We start from the raw sequence: 23,630 nt of genomic DNA, 5'->3' as shown, positions 1-23,630 counted from the left end.
TTCCTCACCTCACAGACCTCCGGTTATCACTCGCATCAAGTTCAAAGCCTTGCTGCTGGCATACAGGACAGTGAATGGGACAGCCCACTCATAACCACAAATCGTTTTCAAACCACATGTACCAGCCAGATCACTATGTTCTGCAACCAGAGGGCAACTGACTGTCCCGACTCAACGGGATCGTTCCTCTCAGACACGATCCCTGTCTCTAAAGGTCCCTAAGTGGTGGAATGAACTCCCCACGGAGGCCAGGACAGCGGAATCACTGGCCATCTTCTGGCACACACAGAAGACCTACCTCTCAGCTCTGAGACTCCATGTCAGTTCTGCCTCAATCCCCACCCCTAACACCTGCTACTTGTATTTCTTTCTGCTTATTTTGTGTGTAATGTCATGATGTGATATGGATACTGTGATCTAGTGACTGTGATGTATGGTAGTGTATGTATTTGACTTCCCTTAGTTTCTGGGCTGTCTAGTTTCAGGTTAGCACAAGTTAACTTGTGGTAATGCTTGAAAAGTGTTGTGCTCACACTCACTGGTCTGGGAACGTTATCCTGGTCTGACACTGTTGCTCATTTAACTTGAATGGATACACTTCTGTTCTCTTGTGCTGGAAGTTGCTCTGGGCAAGAGCATCTGCTAAATGAATATAACGCAATGTAATGAGTTGAAGAGGGACCTTCCCCAAGACTTACTCCATTGCTATCCTCTGTTCCAAAGGCATGTGTAAAATCATTCTTGTTGAAAGCAAAGTATCACCTGTGTATGAAAACTGACTTCTGACAGGGTTAGCATGAGGCGTGTGTTTGCGGATAGAGGGGCAGGACTGCAGGCTAACTGTGCTTTCTCCCAGTGCTTCAGGACTGTGGGGGAGGCCCTTCCACCGGGGCGCCGGGTGTGGATGGAGGAGCAGATTCTGGTCTCCCTCTGGAAGCTGGTTTCAGGTGGTGGCTTAGAGGCTCTATATCACTGATCTAGCACCATCTGAAATCAGTGTTCTTGGGGTAGGAAGAACAACACACAACCTGGAGGGAGGGGTATAGGGGTGAATGTGCAACTGGATAATATCTCCAAATTAAGGCAAGGTTATCCAAGCTGAGATGAGCTGCTGCACTCTGATACTGAGGGAGTCCTGGAGTCCGACCTGCAGCAGCTGCATCCCTCAGCTCACGTAAGACAGGTTTAGGCTGTCAGACAGATAAACTCAGGTACTAAAGCCAGGCCTAGGCTGTCAGACAGATAAACTCAGGTACTAAAGCCAGGCTTAGGCTGTCAGACAGATAAGCTCAGGTACTAAAGCCAGGCTTAGGCTGTCAGACAGATAAGCTCATGTGCTAAAGCCAGGCTTAGGCTATCAGACAGATAAGCTCAGGTACTAAAGCCAGGCTTAGGCTGTCAGACAGATAAGCTCATGTGCTAAAGCCAGGCTTAGGCTATCAGACAGATAAGATCATGTGCTAAAGCCATGCTTAGGCTGTCAGACAGATAAACTCAGGTACTAAAGCCAGGCTTAGGCTATCAGACAGATAAACTCAGGTACTAAAGCCAGGCTTAGGCTGTCAGACAGATAAGCTCATGTGCTAAAGCCAGGCCTAGGCTGCCAGACAGATAAGCTCAGGTACTAAAGCCAGGCTTAGGCTGTCAGACAGATAAGCTCATGTGCTAAAGCCAGGCCTAGGCTACCAGACAGATAAGCTCATGTGCTAAAGCCAGGCTTAGGCTGCCAGACAGATAAGCTCATGTGCTAAAGCCAGGCCTAGGCTGCCAGACAGATAAGCTCATGTGCTAAAGCCAGGCTTAGGCTGCCAGACAGATAAGCTCATGTGCTAAAGCCAGGCCTAGGCTGCCAGACAGAGGAGAGAATGGCAGGACTGGGAAAGAGGATGGTGGCACAGAGCACAGAGCTGCTCCTCTGCTTGTTTCTGGATGCTTCCCTTGCTGCTGCCGCGTCCTGCAGCACGGATGCGGGCAGTCGAAGAGTTGCCCCCCCACCAAGGCTGACCGGTTTCTTCTGGTGTTCAGAGTCTGCTTCCGTTTCTAGCACCATTTGAAATCGGTTACAATGTAGGAGGGAGATCGCCGCACAGAGCCAAGCACCGACCGGTCCAACCCAACGCTCTCCTGAAAACGCTCTCCCAGCAAGGAGGGGGAGTCCAGGAAAACACACAAACATAATAAAGAAATTCCTCCATGTGATTTATATTACATTAATGGCTTGCGCTTTTCTCCACACCAGTCTTTTGCTTTAACAGGTCGACATAAGTTAACAGGTCTACATAAGTGTTGTTTGAAAGGAGTTAGGAATTCTGCATGAGGGTTTCCATTAGCTGGTAATTACCGGTTTTGCCTGGTAAAATTTATAAAAAACTGATAAATTAAAAACTTGCCGGTCAAAATGTCCGGTAATAATGCTCATACAAAACGTAGCCTACATTTGAGCAGCAAATGTGGAGGTTTTGCTCAATCATTACTGTTCATTAAATAGTCAAACTGATTTGAGGTTGTTGTCATTCTTTCTTCAACCTAGGTGTACATTATCTTTGCGTTTGTAACATTAACTGTTATTGAAATGTGACCGGTAAGTTTCAAATTTGTCTGGTAAAATAAATTCTTTCCGGACACCGGACCAGCAAGAAAAGAATCGTAGCGGAAACCCTGTTCTGCACGTCCTGAAGTTCCGCAAACTTCTCAATCTGTGGTCACTGCAAACAGCCACTAGAGGGCACTCTGTCCTCTCCGCAAAGGGTTTGGCCAGAGTCCACAGCTCCCAGTCGCTTGGTATTGCCTGAATGACTGGCTCTGTAATCTGCTTGCTCATATGTACATGCTTAATCGCCAGTAGCGCTCAGGGCTCAGGAGAGCTTGTTGCATTTTGTAAGTGAGTATTCTCTGCACTTTGAATACGGTCACTGTTATTCAGTCAGAGTACCACATAAAAGGCTGCAGGACTCATTATCGTAGAGTCCTGCACCTACGCTAGCATGCTAACCGCCTGCATTAGCACACCAGTACTGTACGTGCCCCTTTGGATTTTTTTTTGTCTTTGAGATAAGCTATATATATATATTTTGAAATTGTATATAAACGTATATATGAAAAACGTATTAGTATTTAAACAGGTGCACTACACTGAACGTGTCAGGGTGACACATACTATCTTTCCAACAAGGCATTGGGCCAACAAAGAAACCAACCCAACAAATGCTTCTCTTTATCAAACTAATTTAGACTTTCCATATTTCTCAGCGTTAGTTAGACAGAAAGAACTGGATACCAACTGGTTTAACCGCCCTGATCCGGGTTGTGCAAGGTCAGAAGTGGCTGTTTTGGCAGGGAACTCTGAACTGTACAATCATGGGTCTGAACCAAGCTGTGTCCTTGAGGAAGTTAATAAAGTCTGAGCTCCAAGCCACTCCCCACTACCCCCACCCAATGAGCAGCTCTAAGCACCATTCCAAGCCACTCCCCCCTACCTGCACCCAATGAGATGCTGTTACCTCAGTGAATGGAGCTAAACGCTTCAGCCTGGAATGTGGAAGTCACCTTGAGGCTCACTGCACTTTAACATTACAGATAACTGGCCAGTTTTAATTCAAACAATATTTGACAGGCTTTGTTACACCTTAATCTGAATAATAAAGTCTATTAAAAGGTAAGGAACAAACAGCCAAGTGCTGTAAGGCTTTCCTGGAAGGGAACAATGGTGCAGTGTGTGGCTGAGGGGAAAGCGGAGCCGGCCGTTCCTCTGCAGCACAGTGGGCTAAGTGTGCCCATGTCAGCGCCGCTCTGAGCCTGTGGGCGGCTAACAGGGGCATCTATGGGACCCATTTGTACACCCATTTGACCAATGCAAATATCCCTCCCACCATCAGCTGAAGCTCTGCTGCACCCCCCGCTTCAATGAGCATGTGCTGGCCACACCACTGCTTCAGCAGTTACAGGAGAAACGGCAAACCCAACAAACCCACCCAACGCGACGCCGCAACGCCTCAACACCGCAACGCCGCAACGTCGCAACGCCTCAACGCCGGAACGTCGCAACGCCGCAACGCCTCAACGTCGGAACGCCTCAACGCCGGAACGCCGCAACGCCTCAACGCCTCAACGCCGCAACGCCTCAACGTCGGAACGCCGCAACGTCGCAACGCCGGAACGCAGCTGTGCAGGTACCTGCTGCCCGGCAGAGGGGTGGGAGGGAAGAGACCAGTCTGAAGCGTTCTCTGCCGGAGAGCCTATCTGAGGTTCTGTGGGACTACCACATCTGGGTAAAAGGTCAATAGATTATTTTGTGGCCTTAAAACATCACTTTGGTTTAAAATGTTACGTGGAACCAAATAAACTTTAATGGTCTCTGTGATGGAAGACCCAGGTCTGTTCCCAGCCCCTCGTTTCCCATGGCAATCCGGCTCTCTGCCCCGCAGGAACCCAGCCGTAGGAACACTGCAAAGGGTCTGTCTCAAAGCCAGACACAGAAATCCCCCATGATGCACCGGGAAAATGAAGCATGTCCATGCTCCGCACATCATTTATTCAGTCTGTTTATTTCAGGATAAGCTTGTATGCAACATGACATCAGGAGTGATCAGATAAAAAAAAATCAAACTATTTTACTGTAATCCGAACAGAGGAAGCAATCTAACATCTGCTTTGATTTTAACAATGAGAAACAGGTTCTACCTACTGTCAGAGAGACACACAGACAAGAATTACATATGATCTTTTCTCAGACTGCTAGTTTTGAAAATGAATGAAGCATTGAAATGCTAGAGTAAGAAATGCATCAGAAACAGGGCAGGCACACAGAGGCCAGCTTCCTACACCCTCTGCAGAAAGCAAAACCTTTCCAGTCGTGTGTGTGACCGGCGAGCTGAGCACTGCGGCACAGAATCTCACCCGCCACACCCGCCACACGCGAGCCACGACCGGCACACACCCGCACACACCCGCACATACACAGCCCTGCAGGACTGTTTCTTCTGCATCATTTTGGCATTGAACAACAGCAGATTAGCCAGAGTTACAATCAATAAATCTCCCAGATTAATGCACACACACAGCCACACTATAACCAACTTAAACAACACAATTCAAACTGTCCTCAGAACAAGCAGAGTCCAAAGTTCAGGAATTAGGTTAGGGAAAGGCGTGTGGCTCGGGGGGTACAGCCAGATCAGCTTCAGTTAATCAGCCTGGGGATTTGCACCGGGCTCTTGTCCCAGCACGAGGAAGGCCTTGCGAATGCACAGCACGCTGCTCGCTGCGGCAGAGGCTGCGGGAGGCACACACACAGCACACGCTCTTCCTCTGTGTGCAGGGCTTTCTGGCAAGTTTTCTTTCCTGCACACAACAATCTAGTCTGATTGGTCTATACGACCATGTGACATACTGGAGCCAATCACAGATGAACAGACATGGCAGGGACTGTAAGCCCCATGATTCCCATCAGAGGCACAGGGCTGCACAGGGCTGCACAGGGCTGCACAGGGCTGCACAGGGCTGCACAGGGCTGCACAGGCACAGCTTCAGATCCATGTAAAAATCCTGCTTCCTCATGCAGTTCAGCCAGGCTGTGTATGCAATGCAGAGCCAAACTTCACACCCACTTTCCATTACTCTGGATATGACTCAAGTGTCTATTTTTCAAGGCCACCCTTCAAAGAACTCTTTATTGAAAAATAAATTCATTCTGCTTATGAATAAATTTACATTCACTGGTCAAAGACCACTAACAGAAATTTGAGGCAAGTTAACAAAATACATCTCACGTTTATCTGAAAGTGATCTTTTACGTTATGATCAATTTAAACAAAACATGTTTTTACATTTTAAAAAGCAAACCAGTAAGTGCAATGAACTATTTTTCTAAGATATATACACAAAAAGAAAACCTTCATGTCAGAGGCAAGGACTAGTAACAGAGGCTAATGAACGTCAAAGGCTGGAGGGAATTTGATGGCAAAATATACACAACAGCACAAGTATTTAAAAGAAGTTCTTCTGAGTGTTCTGAGATCCCCGCACTACTGCAGCATATATAACAGGGAGAGTGCAAATCCAAAACCTCAGCAAAAGGCGCCTTTGTTCCCTTTACTTATGGACATCAGCCAGGCTTCAGAAACATGCAAAGCTTACAGGAAACGCCAAGCGAGACTCAGGGGCTCCCGGCCCTCAGCAGCCTCTCGCCCCAGCAGAAGCAGTCTTTCACGGCTGCTCTCTCTGTACGTGCTGCAGTGGGATATTTCAATACTTGGCTGCAGGAGCATTTTTAGATTAGACAGGGGGAAAAAGTCTTCCTTTACATAAACACATATTATTTGCATATGTTCTGAGCCACCTGGTGTTCCACAGCAGACTGCTGAGCCAGAGGTGGCCAGTGTGGCAGACGGGTTGGAAAGAAGCGCAGAATCATCGCCCCTGAGGGAGGACATCGGGACAGGCACTCTAATGTACAGGAACAGTCCGATTAAGGCTCTTCGCGCTGGAACAGAAACACACAGAGCGTTACGCACTGCCGGGTTCACAGCACTGCCCCCATACAGTCCGACATACACCCAACAAACAACAGCTGTATAACATCACAATTCAAATCCTTACTTTGACAAAAATGAATACAGTCCATAATTTAGCATGGATAAAAAAATTTTATCTTCAATATCACAGAAATCTGATTCAGCATGTGTGTGATCAGAGTCTAGCTTTAATAAAAATGTAATTACTTACACCATGGACAGTCTAGAGTCTAGAGTCCAGCTTCATTAAACTGGCCATGCTGCCGTGCAGTGTGTATTTAACAGGAGAGCTGCAGCAGCAGGCTGTGAACAGATTCTAACCAATCAGCTAAACAACAGAAGATTGAAGAATCAGGAGATACCTTCAGCAGGCATTGGATTTTTTTGAGCTTATCATTTCTTGGGTGTCAGTAGGGTCCAGGGCACATTCACCTGTGGTGTAGTGGCTGTACAGTGTGTTCAAACAAGGATATATTGTCAGTAGTGTCATTAGCTCCTAGGGTTCACTGCTACGCTGACAGTACATGAAGCGAGTGTGCTGACACACAGGTACATGATGAGGTGTTTGAAGCACAGGAAACGGTGGCGTTAGTCAGCTGCTCAGTGCTGAAAGCAGATGAAATCATCATCATCAACGTTCTCCCGTCGCTTAGCTGGTCATGCTGACTGCTTGCCAACCGTAATGTGACCGCTTTCTGAACGCGGAGGACCATGGTGCTGGAAGCGTGCGGGACGCCTTAAAAACGATAAAAACGCTCAGCTGGAGCTTCTGTCCGGACTCCCATACTGGCACACGCCGCTCCGCGCGAGGTCATTCATCTGTTTCAAATCACCGCCTCAATTTAATTTAAACTTTCATTGGCAACGCATTTTCTCAAAGTCTTTCACTTGGCTGGATTACTTGTGCCTGTGTGCCTGAGATCATGTCCTATAAGGCATTAGTGAGTTTAATTTGGGGCAGCTACAGTCTTCCAAGAGTCTACCATTGCTGACGTGCCAGGTAAAGTTTACAATCACACACAGACAAAAGGAACATCAGCAAAGCATCTGCAGTGATTGAAACCGGAGGTCCAATTTAGGGGAAAAACAAACTACTTCAAGTGCTCTCAATTCTTGAGGAAATCCAAGTACTCTTAAACCATGGAACATGCAGAACTTCCTCCGGTTTGCCCATTAACGCGCAGGACTGCGAGTCTCATTCTGGGAGGGAGGAGAGTCAGAGGGCAGGCGCTGGCGCTTCTTACCATGCTGACAGCGTGCTACAATTTCTCTGTCTCTTCAGCATCTACGTTGGCCGGCTTTCGTCTGCAGCCCAGGGGAGAGATGCAAGCCAGTGTCAATTAACTGTAATCACGGAGGGAGGGCCAAAGATGGAGGTGGAGAGGGCTGACAGCCATGCCCCCAAGTGCCAGATACCCTCCTCCAAACCGCTCATGTCCCACAAGCCCCCCTCACCAGCCCACGCCACCCCAGGCAGAAACAGCAGGGTCACAGACCGCATGCGGGTGCCTGCCACAAGGCTGCAGCAGGGTCACAGCCGCATGCGGGTGCCTGCCACAAGGCTGCAGCAGGGTCACAGACCGCATGCGGGTGCCTGCCACAAGGCTGCAGCAGGGTCACAGACCGCATGCGGGTGACTGCCACACGGCTGCAGCAGGGTCACAGACCGCATACGGGTGACTACCACACGACTGCAGCAGGGTCACAGACCGCATACGGGTGACTACCACACGGCTGCAGCAGGGTCACAGACCGCATACGGGTGACTACCACACGGCTGCAGCAGGGTCACAGACCGCATGCGGGTGACTGAGGGGATCCCTGCACAGCACAGCGGCTGTGGGAGAGGAGAGCCACCACCGCGACCCCAGTGATGCAGCAGCCCGACACAGATTCACTGTGTGCTTCAGCAAGCCACTTAACCCGAGCAGCTATTAATATTCCACTAAAACAGCAAAAGCCAGATACGCCCACTGACTGACATTACTCACAACCAAAACACCTCCAAAATGCGAGTTACGTTTTAAGTTTTAAATTTCCCTGCACACTTATTTATTTATTCAGTAAAAGTGCCAGTTATACTGGCAGTGTGACTTTTATTATTTCATGTTCATTAATGAGAGGTGAGAGGGATTTAGGGTTAGGGTGAGAAGGAAAAAAAGGATCAGCTCTGCTATTTAATTAGGCCGAGATGCTTGACCAAGACATACACACAGAAACAGAAATACACACAAGCACACGCGTTCACACAAGCATGTGGAGAGAGACATGAAGCAGCCAGAGGAAGGAGATATGTGCAAGCACACAGCCCTGTGGCGGCTAAACAGAATGTGCTCACCCCTTCTTCTTCTCTTTCATCAGGCAACACGCGGCTACAGCAACTAGAGAACAAGCAAACCCACAACACACATACAGTCACGTGCCGTGCTCTTCATAACTTTTCAGACTTGACTAAAGAGGAAAAAAATATTTCACAGAAAAATGTACATTCTGGGCCATTTTTCTGCTTTGAAAATTTGATAAGCAGCGAAAAAGTGATAGTTTAATCTTAATAAGGTTGCACAGAGCAAAGTCATATTGTTAACTCCATCCCAGAAATCAGGACCCATTCATTTGTTTAACCAACCCATTTACACAGTTTTTCAGTATGAACAGACACTGAGGGCAGTGTTTACACATATGTGTCTGTGTGTCAGTATATAAACAGGGCAGCCGAAGCGTAAACCCTTTCGTTTCTTTGCAATCTTAATTTCAGGTGTGCTGTTGCAGTCGTGGTTCATCCCACTGAACAGTATCCTTGCATACAAAGTACGGTGAAAAAGGGGCCCAGGCCAAGTGCCTCTGCTCCAGCTCAGAGCTGCTTAATGTTAATGTTCCTGAGGTTTGGGCAGATACTTACCCATCAATAGGAGTATAGGTATCCCAAAACCTAAGCCTGAAAAACACATGATTTTCATATTACAGGAAATCAATTAAAAAGTTTTTAAAAGATCATGATATAGAATACATTACACAACACAGGGACAAATTATGCCTAAACATGTGACAGCCTGTGACAGCCATGCGTGTCTACAGTAGAGAGGTAGACAGCTTTCCCCACTCTGAGGTTTACACTCTTTCCGCGAGCGTCCCATGCTTCCAGGCCGCCATACACAGGAGCCCAGAGAGGCCCCGCTCTTCAGAAACAGCTGCCTGCCGGGACCTGGCAGAACACCTGGCGGGCTGGCACACGCCCTGCTGAGGTCACTGATCATGTGACTTCCCAGACAGACTACAGGGTGAGTTTAAGAAGGAACCGAAGAAAACCTCCGAACAGATAAGGCAATCCCATGAGATACAAACCTTCTCAAACCACGCATCTTTGGTTCAACATTCCAGTCAATTTTAAATTAGATACTCCATCAAATAATTCAACACGTTCAAAGTCAGACACTTATACAACTTCAGTTCATATTATGTATAGTGAATTGTAGCCGTAACATGCTAATTACAACATTAATAGTATTTGCGACTGCCAGCCATCCTGTCAGCAATGGGTGCCTTCCCCTGCCATGGTATCAGGTCTGGTCAGTGAGCCCACTGGCTGGCAATAATTGACTTTCAATGATAAAACCAAGACCAGCAGTGCAGTGTCAACTGCTGGTGAACAGTGTTTCATAATGCCAACTATATTTTTTTCAGAAATTGTCTATAATTCTCATTTTTTAATTCTCATCATGTAAATTAACAAAATACCTGTTCTTTAAGATACTGCATTTAAACAGGTGCAAAAAAGCAAACAAATAAATATATATGGTACAGGCCTACATGCATCGGACTACCCCTACAGCTTACAAGTCAACAGTGCCCTGTTGTGGGCCAATGAGAACAAAGAAAGCCTGTCACAGTCTTTCAAAGGTCTCTAACATGTGCACTAAAAACATTTCAAAAGCGAAACTTCAGCGCACACATTTCCAGACAGCAGTGCTGCAGCACAGAATAGGCGGTAGCTTACCGTAAGATAAGAGTCCAGTTCCAGAATGTGGTGGCTCTGTAGCTGGAACAGCTGCAAACCAGAGCAAAAGCACTTCATATTACAGGACTGCGACCAAATACAGTCAGTAATGTGAGAAGCCTGGTGGCACAGGCTTCAAATGTGAGATAAAATTCCAAACATGAACCTGTTACAAAATGCAAAGGGATCTTTAGAGACAAAGGCAACTCCTTCTGTAGGAGCTGAAACAGCAGCACCGTACCTGTGGACCCACAGACCCCCACCAAGCTGCAGCGTGAGGGGGGGGCAGGCTCTGGAGCTGGTGCAGCTTTGCAGAAATCCCTTTTCCTACACTGACACATTCCATACAAAACGGTCTACAGACAAGCTGCTTCTGCTCATCCCTGTCAGAGTTTGCTGCCACTCTATCTGAGGATACTAACTGGCTAGACGTGTCCCCCATCCATTTTCTAATGAAAATATTTCATGTTTGCATGGAAAAAAGCTCATTCTGACCAAGTTCCTCGTGTTTCCTGCTGAAATCAATGGTTCGAAAAGTATGACTCAGATTCAGACATGCCTTGAAAAAGGCAAAAGCCTATTTCAAGCCTGTGAACCCCATCATTTTAGTAATTAGTTGAAATAAATGCAACTTACCACTTGCGGTGGTAGTTGTAGTGGTAGTCGCAGTGGTAGACGCAGTGGTAGTCGTACTTCTTGTGGGTACTACAACTGCAGAACACAGAAACACAGTGATGTTGGAAAACAACAAAAAGAAAGAAAAAACCCTGGATAAAGTTTCTGTCCACTGTCTGTCCATTAACACCCAACTTTAATTACTGTGCAACATCCATAAGAGCAGACCGTGGTCTCTGAATCTACAGGAAAATACAGTAAATCCACCTAACTGTTAGCCCATTCATTTAAAGCAGGAAAAGGAACATTAACCACGGGCAGAAGAATATTGCAAAAAGGAATATATTTTTCATTAACTGATTAATCTGTTGGTTACATTTTACAAACATTTCATTCTGTTATGAAATAACAAACAGCTATTTCAGACAGTACAGTTTGCTCTATATACTTCAATATTATACCAGCCTGCAGTACTGCTGGGAGAGGTGTCACAGCTTAACACATCTGCCATTGCACCTTCAGTGTAATATTATACTCTGTATACATTCAGCAAGCCCCCAGCACCACTGTGGCCACAGGGCTGGATATGCTGAGACAGAGGCGATCCTCAGAGTAACAACAACAACACGCTCAGTGAATTTAAAGCTATCGTTAAGAGCTGGGAAACAGAGTCTATTGGGAATTGCAAATGTTTTTAGCTGAAAATTGATTGCTTTTGCACTTGTAGCACTTTGCACTTTCTACTTGTCCTTTGTCTTTTTGTGTATTTTTAATGCTTATGTAATTTTTGTTTTGTCTGAAACTTGATGTGCTGCTTTTCTTGCCCAGGTCTCTCTTGTAAAAGAGATTTTAATCTCAATGGGACAAACCTGGTGAAATAAAGGTTAAATAAAATAAAATAAAAAAACAGAAAATAATGCTCTCAAAACAGAAGGATGTGAATAACATCCAAATTAGAAAAGAAAGTCATCTACTGTGTCCAAACTTACTTTTTTTGCATTCTGGAACACTAGGTGACCAACTGCCACTGTCCAAACAGACCAGTTTCTTTTCCTTATCGCCCTCAAAGTCATAACCTTGATCACATGCATAGACCACGTAGTTTTTGGGTGAATAGGGCGGAGGTGGTCCTTCCTTGCGAACAGCGTGGGGAATGTTAGGAACCGGACAGGAGACAACTGCAAGAATGAGAATGAAACAGTTACAATAGCATTTTACACACCAAACCAAACTCCCTAACATCGCAGGACCAGAGAGCTGAGTCTCTCAGAACTCATCTCTAACAGACAGTATATTTGTAAGCTGTTTATAGTCTGGCTCTAGTATAAATGCAGGAGTATGAGCTGGACTTACAGCTGCATTAAAGCTAAAAGCAGACTGATTAAAAACAGGCGCTGATCTTCATGACAACACAGTACCAAAAATAACTAAAACAAACAACAGCAGAACATTTGCCAAGGGTGAAACGTAGTCAAGAAGCCATCATTGCACCAGCTAAACCAGGTCGTCAAAATGATGCCAAACTAAATGACTAGCAAGTGACCCACACTGACAGCAGTAGGATTTCCTCTAACACTGCATGCAGGCTCCCAAAGGCTTCGGGTCCTCTTTTCACCTACAGCTGGATAATTTTTGTTAAACACAACTGACCAAATAGGTTTCATATAACTGACTAACATGTTCATAATTTTCTTCGCATGTTGTTAGCAGATGTCTGGGCAGTGGCCGAAGGCCTGCCTGCAGCTCCTGAAGGGAAACCTCTGTTGCTCCTCCCTCCTTCTCTGACAACATCACTTCATCCTACACCTGAATCCACTGCTAACTTTAACATAACAAAAATGTTTCTCCTGCATATTTTTGAACATGGCCAATTATAATCCAAGAATTTTTAAATAGATTGCAGCATATTCTAAAAAAAGAAAAGTGTTTCAGCATCTATTTTCCAATACAATGCCTTGACATTCCTGTCTTTCTTTAATAAGACTCAGTTCTTACAGTGTGTACCAGTGTAGGATAAGTCATCTCTGTGCATTATGGGCTGTTGCACAATGTACACGATAATGAGGAAGACCACCTGACAGTGAAAAGCTCACTCTCCTGTTTCAGCATGTAAACTGGCTAACGTCAGCAAAGCCGAAGCAGAAAGACCCGGAAAGGCATACCTGTGCAGCTCGGTGGTGAAGGCACGTACGTCTTCTCTGCACCGCAGTACACCTGCAGCGGGCCCGAGGGGCTGTAGCCCTTATTGCAGGCGTACTCTATCACATCTCTGTAGAGCGTGAACCCGGCCTCAGGAGGGTTCAGGATCCTTCCATTGGGAATCTCAGGAGGGCCTTCACACCGCACAGCTGAGGGAGTCAAACACCAGCCACATTCAGACATGCGCATGTGTGGAAGCGGCCTGAGGGAGGCGCTGTTGCAGAGGGCCTTTCAGCCTGGCACAGCAGCCAGGGAGGCTTGCAGGGACACAGGGGAGACAGCGCATACCTGCTGTATGTAAGCAGGACAGATGCTGTAGCTGAAGGTAGGGAAACATGCTTTTTCTACCACTCATTCGAACTTCTATGATTATCAACACGTCATGAACTGTAGAGATGACCTTTAAAGTCAACATTAAATTAGCTACATTATTTGGTCAGCTAATGTAACAGTTAACTTCTGCAGACTTTGCAGGTCACAGTTGTTTGTTTTTACTAATCATCCAATACTGCGAAATATTCACAAATATTCAAAGAATGTTAAAGCTCCATTCCGTTATAAGGTCATGAATCCGCAGGAGACATGACATCATGGAACCATTTCCTTATTAAGCGATGTGATGACATCACCAATGCACCCACTGAGGCACAGCCCGATCTGCACTTTCACCATACGCACTGCATGTGCACACTGAATTCTGAATAAGATGGACCATCGGAGTACAAATCAAAGCAACAAAAAAACCTTCTGCATTCTGTACTGGGGGACTCAAAGGCATTGGGTGCATAAAAGGTATTTTTCCAAATGATATTTCACCCCTCATTCCTGCACAGGTACACAGACACGCCACTTACCCTCACACAGAGGAACACGGTTCGTCCATCCGAAGTCAAAACACTGTCTGTACGATGGGCCCACAAGCTCATAGCTGAACACAGAGAGAAGGCAGTGAGCTATGAAAAACAACTACACACACACAAACACACACACACACACACACACATATGTATAATATGCATGTATATATATATGGAATATGTAAGGTTTTTTTTTTGTTTTTCCACACTGAGATTAAATGAAATGGCTGATCAGACGTGTTTCCTGGCTTTGGAACACTGCTTACACCTGTGTGGGCTCCTGCACATTTGGTCGTTTTAAACGCAGACGCTGATGCATGCAGATCCTACTCAGGTTCTTCCCTGAACAGCTGCACAGCGAGTACCTCACTGCCAAGACACAGTCTCGCCCGATGATTCAGTGACTCTTCTCTCCAGCCACCGCACTCATGAAAAGGTGCGCACATTTGAGCGTTAATTGTGCACACCTTAAAAACTTACACAATCCTATATGCAATCCTACTGTCTACATATCTGTTTATATATGTCTCTTTTCTCAGCCTTTTGTGATTTTTTCACAGTTCAGTGATCAGCTCACACACTAGAGACTGCCATGTATATGCGGTCATGCTGTCATGTTTGGGAGGGGGGGTGTGTCCATTGAGCAGACACTGAAATGCTGCTCACTGGTACCCAAACCGTCAATTAAGCAGCTGTCAGTCACCAGCACAGCCGTCAATTTTAAAATCAACCCTTCGACAAATTTTTCTTCTCAAAACTCTTCAAAAATAAAAGAGGACCATTAAACACTACTCGGCACATCACGGATGGCATTTATCCGTCTTCATTCTTCTGTCGGCAGCTCAGGGACCGTCACAAATGTGTGTCCTTTAGCTACACTGCCAGAGCTCAGTTAGCTGAGGCACCTTGAATTCAGTTTACAGGACATGCTCACTTCTGATCATGAAAATTCTGAAATTCAGCTGCTACAAAACATTAAAATACCTGCCAGACAGGGTACAGTACCGTGAGACTTCAGACCAAAATTTCCCAGAACAGCGGGGAAGCATGTCAAACCACTTAGTCATCTACTGCCCCAAACCACACTGCCAACTGCCTACACTACACAGCATGCAAAACTCTGTTTGCAGGGTAAACAGTCAACACCGGTCTCAGCTGCTGCATTTCTTTCACTGTCTAATCTGAAGCCAAATTTTTAAAAATGGTTGGCCTTGTCACTAAAAAACTCAGGACACTGTTGTATGACCATGGATGTGGATGATTCAGTCATCTGAACACTACCTTTTCAGAGGATTTAACGCTGGAGAACCAGAAGGTTCCTGTACCTACTGTATATGTTGTGCTGTACCGACGTTACACAGTTTTGTTTTAATTATATTGTCTGCACAGCAGAGGGCGCAAATACAACTAAACCGCTCATCATCTTCAGCTACACTTCAGAAGTCTTTATAACAGAAGAATCCGTCATTTACAAGTAGAAACACATTCTGATTATAATTCTAACAAGAAATCGCTCAAAAACACCGTTTGCATGTTTCATACATCAGGAATAGACAAGGAATCTTGTTCCGTCATAACTTTATTATTTTGGGTTAAGTGGGTTAAGGGTACAGCAGCAGTGCCCCAGCGGGGAATCAAACCAGCAACCTTTCGGTTATGAGCCCTGCTCCTTCCCCGCTATGCCACACTCCTGCCCAAAGCGACCTGAGTGCGACTGCTGTTCTCACGGCATCCACACCGGCCTCTGTCAAACGGCACGGAACATGAGCGCTAACGATCCGCCTGGAATGCTACAGGCCGGCCGATGAGGGAAGCATCCCCGCCTCAGCCAGAGAGCCGGCGCCACGATGTCAACGCGTCAACCAGAGGCTAACAGCAGCACCAGCACGGCCACAGACGGCCATGACTCACTCTGACATGCTACAACAACAATAATGATAGAGTAACTTTTCTGGCGATCTAAGCGGCTAACGGCGGACTGAGCTCGGTGTGCAGCGAAAGGGCGTGTGCCGCCGTGCTCTCCTCCCTCCCGGTGCGGACGGGACGGTCGAGTGTTTTATCCAGTAATTATGCAGACTGACCTCTCAGCACTGCGTGGCTTTTTACTCCAGTCTTATTCTAAGTCTCGGCGTTTTACCTGGCATATCAAACGACAAAAATAAATAAATCCGCCTTCTCAGAACCTTCCCTGGGTTAGGTGATAGGTGTGCTCGCTGATTTTATCTTAACAAGCTAAGCGAGCGACAGTTTAGGGGGAGAAAGCCTCTGTACATTATCCTGAGCACATGCTAAAAATGAAAAACGCGCTGCTGCCAACGTAAATGTCCATCAAAAAACCACGTGACCCTTCCAGCCCCCGACCGTGTGAGGACGAGAGCAACCGCAACCTGAGGAACCTACACACCGCCAGAACAATGTTTCACTTCTCACCACGGAGCGATCCAGCCACTTCTGGCACCAGACTAAATACGTTTGACTGGAAGGAGTTTTCTCTTGGAAGCCAGCTTGTTCAGCTAGCACAGCTATACTGGGATAGCGAACCTTAGTACTCACCCCTCGTCACAAAAAGCACGAACTGTTGCGCCAAAATCAATCCCTTCGTCCATATCAAACCTCCCGTGAGTAATTTCTCCGGGAGAACCACATGATTTTTCTGAAAATAAACACCGACAAGAAATAAGCATCTGAATAAGAGAAATGTGAATTGTTAAACAGGCGAGAATGTAACTCACTTTCACAGAGGAGTTTCGGTGAGCTCCACTGCCCAGCTGCGCAGGTGATGTCGCTGGAGCCGCCCGCCCTCACGTAGCCCAGGCTGCAGACGAGCTTCGCGGTGCTTCCGTCGGGGAAGCTGTCGCTGCTCAGGCTCTCCTCAGACAGACCCAGGCCCGCCGGCAGGGTGGGTTTTTCACACTGTGCTGGAGACAGGAATGGGAGACACGGGACTCAAAACTGGAGCTTTTTTACTGGCACCGAGGCTAGCTGACTGACTGGCGGGTTTAGCTCCGGCTGCTAGCGAATTACCTAAACCAGGGATATGCCAACTAGCATAACTAGCTAACCCGCATATGAAAATTAATATTAGACGTAGCCGTTGAGCCAAATTAGATATCATTTGCCAGGCAGCTGCGTTTGTAGCTTTATCTGATCTCACCTTTTCCACCGACGGGAAAGATAAGGAACAGAAGTAACAACTGCGGCGAAAGACGCCAACAAGAATCCCCAAAGCACGGCATTTTAATCTTTCAGCGAGACAGACACTCTGATCCACTGCCTCTTAACCAGTGTTAACTACAGCTTCTCCTGACTCCAGATCCTTAAGAGGGACTCCGACCCCGATCCGAAAATAACATCCGTTGGGTGGCAGCGGGCTGTTTGTCTATTTCCCGAAAGTAAACCGCGACAGCAGGGCGTGTACTTCCTGAGAAAACAGTTACTGCTGCGCAACGCCGCGTCACTACAACGCGCCTGATGTCGTCATACAATGCGACTGACAAAAGAACAGCACGTGGACATGCCGTCGCCTGGTAACCGCGCGCGCCCTTTGAAGCTCTTCACACATACAGCGCGATTTGTCGTTACGATTTTTTCGCGTCGCCCTGTATGTGTAAAGACCTTAAGTTTGTCTCGTAGTGTCGTTGTACTGTGTTGAGTGAGTCAAACCCAAGTGCGTGTTTCCCTTTCCTTCTAGCTGGGTATATTCAAAGTTACAGTGTCAAAAGGCCAAGACCACCACCTCACAGTTTGACGTAGTCCGCACTTAGGCAAGAGAAAATCCAGTGCCCAGTGTGTTATATCTAGTTTCTTCAGTCCCCTCTACCTGTCCATGCCTATTTCCTGTTTCACCTGCCTATTTGTGCTCTTGTCATACTGACACCAACTGTTTGAAATAAGTAGTGCAAGTACAATAAATAAAATATCTAAACACAAAATCATCCCGCACACTGGCCCCTAGCTGTATTCTGTTGGCTGCAAGTGTTACAGGTGGTATGTGTATCTATGTGTTTCAATATGATGTTACGTGGGTTGGCGAGCGAGCGAGTATCGAACTGAGGTTCTTACTGCTCGCTGCCAACCCCTTAAAGCCAGCGTCGTTGCCAGTTGAGCTAAAGGCAAATTGCCGTTAGCCTGTCGGCGACAACGCTACTTAACCAGGTCTCAGGGGGAGTGACGTAGCTGCTGCAACCACTCGGCTACCTGCTACCCGCTACCTAAGGCTTTACGCAGGACTCACACGAGCTAATACTTCAGCTCTGCTACACAAGCACAATAACCAAAAACAAAGGAGCCTACAGTACATTTGAATACATTTTACTATAATATATCACGTGTGGACATTTAACCTTTGTCTGCACATTCCTCCCTTTTTAACTTATGTCTTTAGGGCCAGAGGTTACTATTGCATGGCTCCGTGATGGAAGTGATCTTTACCACCAGTTCTTTGATTAGATTATTCTGCATGTCAGTTCTTCTTATCTGAAGTTCACTCTCAGTCCTGTGTTTCAGGCCATGTGGTCGGCCTATAGTGAGGGCATCGAGGCTCCGCCCCCAGCAGTGAGGGCATTGAGGCTCCGCCCCCAGCAGTGAGGGCATTAAGGCTCCGCCCCCAGCAGTGGAGCACTGGAGGTGCTACAGGGGTTCCAGGGATTCAACGCACAGCTTCGACCGGTTCATCGCCATGACAACACTGACGCCCTGACACTACCATGGAGCAATGATCTCTGCCTGCACTGTGCGCTGGTGGAGGGGAAGGGGGGGGGGAGAGGCTGTAGCCTGCTGCCACCACCATCCCACCACCACCAGTGCAGAGTCTGACGGAGGAGGAGGTGCTGGAGCAGGAGCAGGAGGACCCTGAGTCAGCCCTGTGTTGCGGGAGTGTCATGTTACCATTTTTACATGTAATCCATTTATACAGCTGGATATTTACTGAGGCAATTGTGGGTTAAGTACCTTGCCCAGGGGTACAGCAGCATTGCCACAGCAGAGAATTGAACCAGCAACCTTTCAGTTACTAGCCCTGCTCCTTATCTCTACACAACACCAGGCAGATTTCGATAAGTACGTTCAGTCATATTCATGCTGGAATGTCCATTTTCAGCCAAGTTTGAGCTACTTGGCAGAGGGGTCTGCCCAGCTTCATCACCAACATGCCCGGGTGCTGTTGTTCTCTGGCCAAAAAGGTTTTCCTGACCTGTATGAGGAAGGATCTGGAATATCCTCTTGGTTTCAATGCTGTGAAGAGGGTTTTGTGTGCGTTTGTGTGTGTTTTTTTGTGTGCAGATCCTGTGGAATCTCAGTAATTGGGATTTGATTAATCCCTTGAAGGTGTGTTTTGGGTGGAGACAGCCCTTGTGTAAGAGTGCGTGTGTGTCTGTTTCTTTAAAGAAGGTTCTTGTGTCTAAGATGTGTGTTTGGGGAAATGAGGGTCCCTTGTATGTGGTGGTGTCCAGAAAGTCTATGTTTTGAGTATGTGTGGTGTGCTTAACTATGATGGATTCGTGGTGTGTGTTGAGGATTTGTACAAAGTGTTTAAACTCTTCTAAACTATGTGTCCATGTTCCCCATATATCATCTAAATATCTGAAGTAATGTGTTGGTAGTTTGGGGCATTTTTCAAATACAGTCTCCTCCCAGTGTGCCATATAAATGTTGGCATAGGCTGGTGTAAATTTCTTGCCCATAGCCTTGCCACTGATTTGTAGAAAGAACTCTTCGTTAGGCTGATTTCTAAGAGTTGTAGGAGAATTGTATTTGGGCGGCTGTTGTCCGGGTATTTCTCCATCCAGGTTGTTACTGCTGTTAGTCCTGCGGTTGTGTTTATGTTTGTATATAGGCTGTCAATGTCAATGGTAAACAGGATGGCCTCTTCCACTACTGTGGTGTTTTTGATTTTGTTTACAAAATCATATGTGTCCTTGATGTAGCTGTCATGTTTTGTGGAGAGTGGATTGAGAAAACGGTCTGTATATTCAGCGATCCTGTAGGATTCACTGTTGCAGTCTGAGACAATGGGTCTCCCTGCTGGGACCTCATATGGTGCTGGCCAAGAAGCTGGCGGTTTGTGTATTTTAGGGAGGAGATAAAAAATCCTAGGTCTGGGACTCTCCTCCCCCATCAGGTACATTTACATTTACATTTATTCATTTAGCAGACGCTTTTGTCCAAAGCGATGTACAAAAGTTTGAGTTTTCTGTGGAACTCCTGGATTTCTCCTTTGAGGGTTTCCTTCTGTTTTCTGTGGATGCCCACTGTGGGTATGAATGATAGTCCTTTGTTGAGTAGGTCCAGTTGTGCCTGTGTGGGTGTGAAGTTGTTTGCTAGGAGCACAATGTTCTTATTCTCCTTCCTGCTTGTTCTTGGGCTTATGGGGGTCCTCAGTTTAAATGTGCCAGCCAATGGTCCAGCATCCTGGTTGCCGTGGCACCCGTCCAGTGGATGTCATCCTGTGTGGTGGTGAAGGCATCCTCCGGGAGTTTGGGGATGTGTGGCGTGCTCCTCCAGATGTGCTAATGTCCTGGTGCATGTAGGAGTTTATACCTGCATCTCTTACCACAGACTTCAGGACCCAGAGCTATTCCCAAGCTTTAAGTAACCATTGTGCTATGAGACATAACTGATCATAATTTCTTTGTTTCAAAAACATTTCTTCAGAAACTGTAGCATTTTAACATAACAATGTCATTTAATATGAGCTGTATCCAGCTGTATCTGTCCCATCGGCAGGTTTGGGAAAAGATCCAAGTGGACCTCAGACTGTGAATGATACACAGAATTCTGAAAGAGGGAAAGCCTGTCGCGCAGCACTCGTTTCCGATGTCCTCTTTCTCAATACACTTCCACAGACCTCCCAATAAACACAGTACATTAGCAATGTTTTGCAATGTGCGGAAACGCATCGAAACCCACACACAAGGATTGCGTCATGAACTTGAAGCGATATCTCCACAAACAGCACACCTCCCTTGGTAACCATGGCAATGTCATAAAGTCTGGAAACTGTAACACTAGCCTGTTGAGAGTGGGAAACAGGTTCCTGCTGGTAGTTTGGTAAATAAAGTGCAGCCGCACCGTGCCACGCTGTTTGAATCATAGCAGGGTGTTCCCTGGCAAAGCTGTGAGGGCAGCTTTCAAAGGTCACAGTTTCCATAGTCACAGCTGCTACGCTACTCCAAGGGGGGGTGGGGGGGGGGGGGGGCGTGACTGCTAAAAGAATATTACAGATATGTTCCAAATTAAACTTCACCGCACCCTGGAAACACAAGCGCATTGCAGTCGAATGGTCATGAGTCACTTCCATCTTGATGTGTACAGTCTGGTGTTGCTTTTCTTACAGCAGACAGCATTTTGGGGGAACATTCCTGAACGACCTTCCCACAGACTGGGGCTCTGCGCCACCCTCACCTGGATTTGGCTTCAGGTCTGCCTTCTGGTACACCCCTGAAATCAGCCTTAAACTTCAGCTCTTACAGGAACCCCAAGGGCCTTGACACTCCTCTGTTTAAAGTAGAGGTCACTTTGCTGACCACAATGTGCAAACACAGAGAAGATAGGACTTCCCCTTCCCCGTTTGAGGTTTGTCAATCCAGAAACATGAGGCTGCTACAGTTTGCGTTCTCTACATTTCCCGCACCTGCTGCCCCCAGTGGCCAAACAGCAGCAATGTGAAGAAAGGTTCAGAGTTCTCTGGTCAGCAGCAGGGCTGCATGCAGCTTCAAGAAATAGAGCAAAGGTCACCATTTACGTTCTTCATGGATCATCAGCATTCACACCCCTGTTTCTCTTCCACACCCCCCAAGCCTCTGAGGGGCGTCTCAGGGGCCTGAGTCTGCTGCATGATGATGTCATGCCAAAAAATAAAAAAACTAAACCAACCAACATATGTGGGTGTAAGAGAGTGCAAGATGCCTTGCCTGATCCTAGCAGAATGCTTTGAAGATGTTCAGTGTTTGAAGTCTCAAAACTCTCTTCAGCTTCATGACAATAAATCTGAAATAGTCTTATTTGGTCCTTAAAAACCACACTACTCTGGCTCACAGTAAGTTTGGTAGTCTGTCTGTTAGTGAGACATTTATCAGATAATTCTGATGCTGATCAGGGTTTGATGAACAGCCAGAGAGGGGTGCTCTGTTCTTTTACTAGTTGAGAAGCATTTCCAAAATTAGGCCGTTTTGATCCTCTCGTGACCTGGAGAGGGGGTCATTCACGCTTTCATCTCTTATTGTTTACATCACTGTGACCCCCTTTACTCTGGACTCTGTTAAAAACCCCTCTCTTGTCAGCAGCAAGGCTCAGAAAACAGGAGACCACATCTCCCCAATTTTAGCATTTTGTTACGACACTCGGGTCGTCATGTTTTTTGTGAGTGTTTTGTGGTTGTGCTTTGTTGCGTGGGTGTGTCTCTCCGACCATTACAGATGCCCTCTGTCCATTGGCTCCCAGAGGCGGTGGGAGTTTCAAAAGAGCCGGCCTGTGGTGACGAAGGGCGAGAGACCTGGCGACAGAGAAGTGAGCGCACCTCCGTAACCTCGTTATCCCGTAGTTTCGTTTTGTGGTAGCCTGTGTGTCTGGTGTTTTCATGACGGTCCGATTGTTCGGTGTGATTGTGTCTTTCACTGTATATATTCTGTATATATTCGCACTGTTTGTACATTCACCCGGGGAGTAGTAGGGGTGAGCTGCCTTTCTTTTGTTGCCGTTTTGGTTATCTTTTTCTCCTGTTTTTGAGTAGTTAGGGAGTCAGGGTCAGCCTTTGTTTTTTTGTCATCTTTTGTTTGCCTCGGACGGCTGTTACGGGTTTCCTGGGTAGTTCCGTTTTGTTTATGATTTGTTGCACCCAAAGCTTTCCCTCCCTTGTGTTTTTTCAGTTTATTGGAATAAAACCTGGAATTTTTCCCTGAACTAGTCTGGTAATCAGTTGTTGGTCATCGGTATTCACTATTTATGTTGCGCCCTATCGCCCCTAGACCGGGGACGTAACAATCTTTACACTGGTTTCCTGTTAGTTTTGATTGTAAGATTTTTCTGATTACTTCTAAGGCAAGGCTGGGTCTGGCATCTGACTACATCACTGTCCTTTTGACCCTGTATGAGCCAGAGCGCAGCCTAAGATCCTTGGGCAGGCCTTCTGGCTGTTCCGAAGCCTAGATAAAAGACTAAGGGTGGTCAGGCCTTCTCCATCAGGACATCTGGCCTCTGGAACAACCTCCCCGAGGATCTTAGGCTAACAAAATAAGTATCTTTTTAAATCATAAATTCTCAAGACACACTTACAGACTTGCTTGCTAATAATGATTTTTATTTGTATTGAATTGTCTTTCTTCGTGTTTGTTGTTTTGTATTCCTTGTTCTTGCAATCCCTTGGTTTTATATCTAGACTTTAAAGAACTGTGTAATCCAGTTTTGAAAAGTGCTATACAAATAAAATTATTTTGTGAAAAATTGTGGGACCTGATG

At 46.5% G+C, this 23,630-nt stretch overlaps 1 protein-coding gene across 3 annotated transcripts; it reads right to left on the bottom strand.

Annotated features, from left to right (window-relative positions):
• Positions 1-5,467: 5,467 nt before the first annotated feature.
• Positions 5,468-17,523, bottom strand: im:7151449 (C4b-binding protein alpha chain). Of its 3 annotated transcripts, none has more exons than XM_036531316.1 (12): positions 17,332-17,523; positions 16,910-17,095; positions 16,731-16,830; positions 14,175-14,248; positions 13,284-13,469; positions 12,111-12,299; positions 11,143-11,217; positions 10,507-10,557; positions 9,412-9,447; positions 8,851-8,893; positions 7,757-7,817; positions 5,468-6,481 (listed from the first exon to the last, which is right to left on the bottom strand). In XM_036531316.1, the coding sequence occupies exons 1-11, from the start codon at positions 17,411-17,413 to the stop codon at positions 7,772-7,774; spliced, it is 1,068 nt and encodes a 355-aa protein (XP_036387209.1). In that variant the 5' UTR covers positions 17,414-17,523; the 3' UTR covers positions 5,468-6,481; positions 7,757-7,771. The 3 variants fall into 3 exon arrangements, with proteins under 3 accessions (XP_036387209.1, XP_036387208.1, XP_036387210.1); XM_036531315.1 differs by lacking the exon at positions 7,757-7,817 and adding an exon at positions 6,875-6,958; XM_036531317.1 differs by lacking the exon at positions 7,757-7,817.
• Between the last annotated feature and the right edge of the window lie 6,107 nt (positions 17,524-23,630).

Source organism: Megalops cyprinoides, chromosome 6, assembly GCF_013368585.1.
Source record: "Megalops cyprinoides isolate fMegCyp1 chromosome 6, fMegCyp1.pri, whole genome shotgun sequence".
Classification (NCBI taxonomy): domain Eukaryota; kingdom Metazoa; phylum Chordata; class Actinopteri; order Elopiformes; family Megalopidae; genus Megalops; species Megalops cyprinoides.
This window is presented reverse-complemented; position numbering and strand designations above follow the sequence as displayed.

Excerpts from the sequence above, each read along its gene's own strand:
- im:7151449 (XM_036531315.1), bottom strand. The coding sequence starts at position 17,413 with ATGCCGTGCTTTGGGGATTCTTGTTGGCGTCTTTCGCCGCAGTTGTTA. Across the intron at positions 11,218-12,110 it reads TGTTCCAGAATGCAAAAAAA|TTGTAGTACCCACAAGAAGT; the intron begins GTAAGTTTGGAC and ends TGTGTTCTGCAG. Across the intron at positions 6,959-8,850 it reads ATGAAAGAGAAGAAGAAGGG|CCACTACACCACAGGTGAAT; the intron begins GTGAGCACATTC and ends CACACTGTACAG.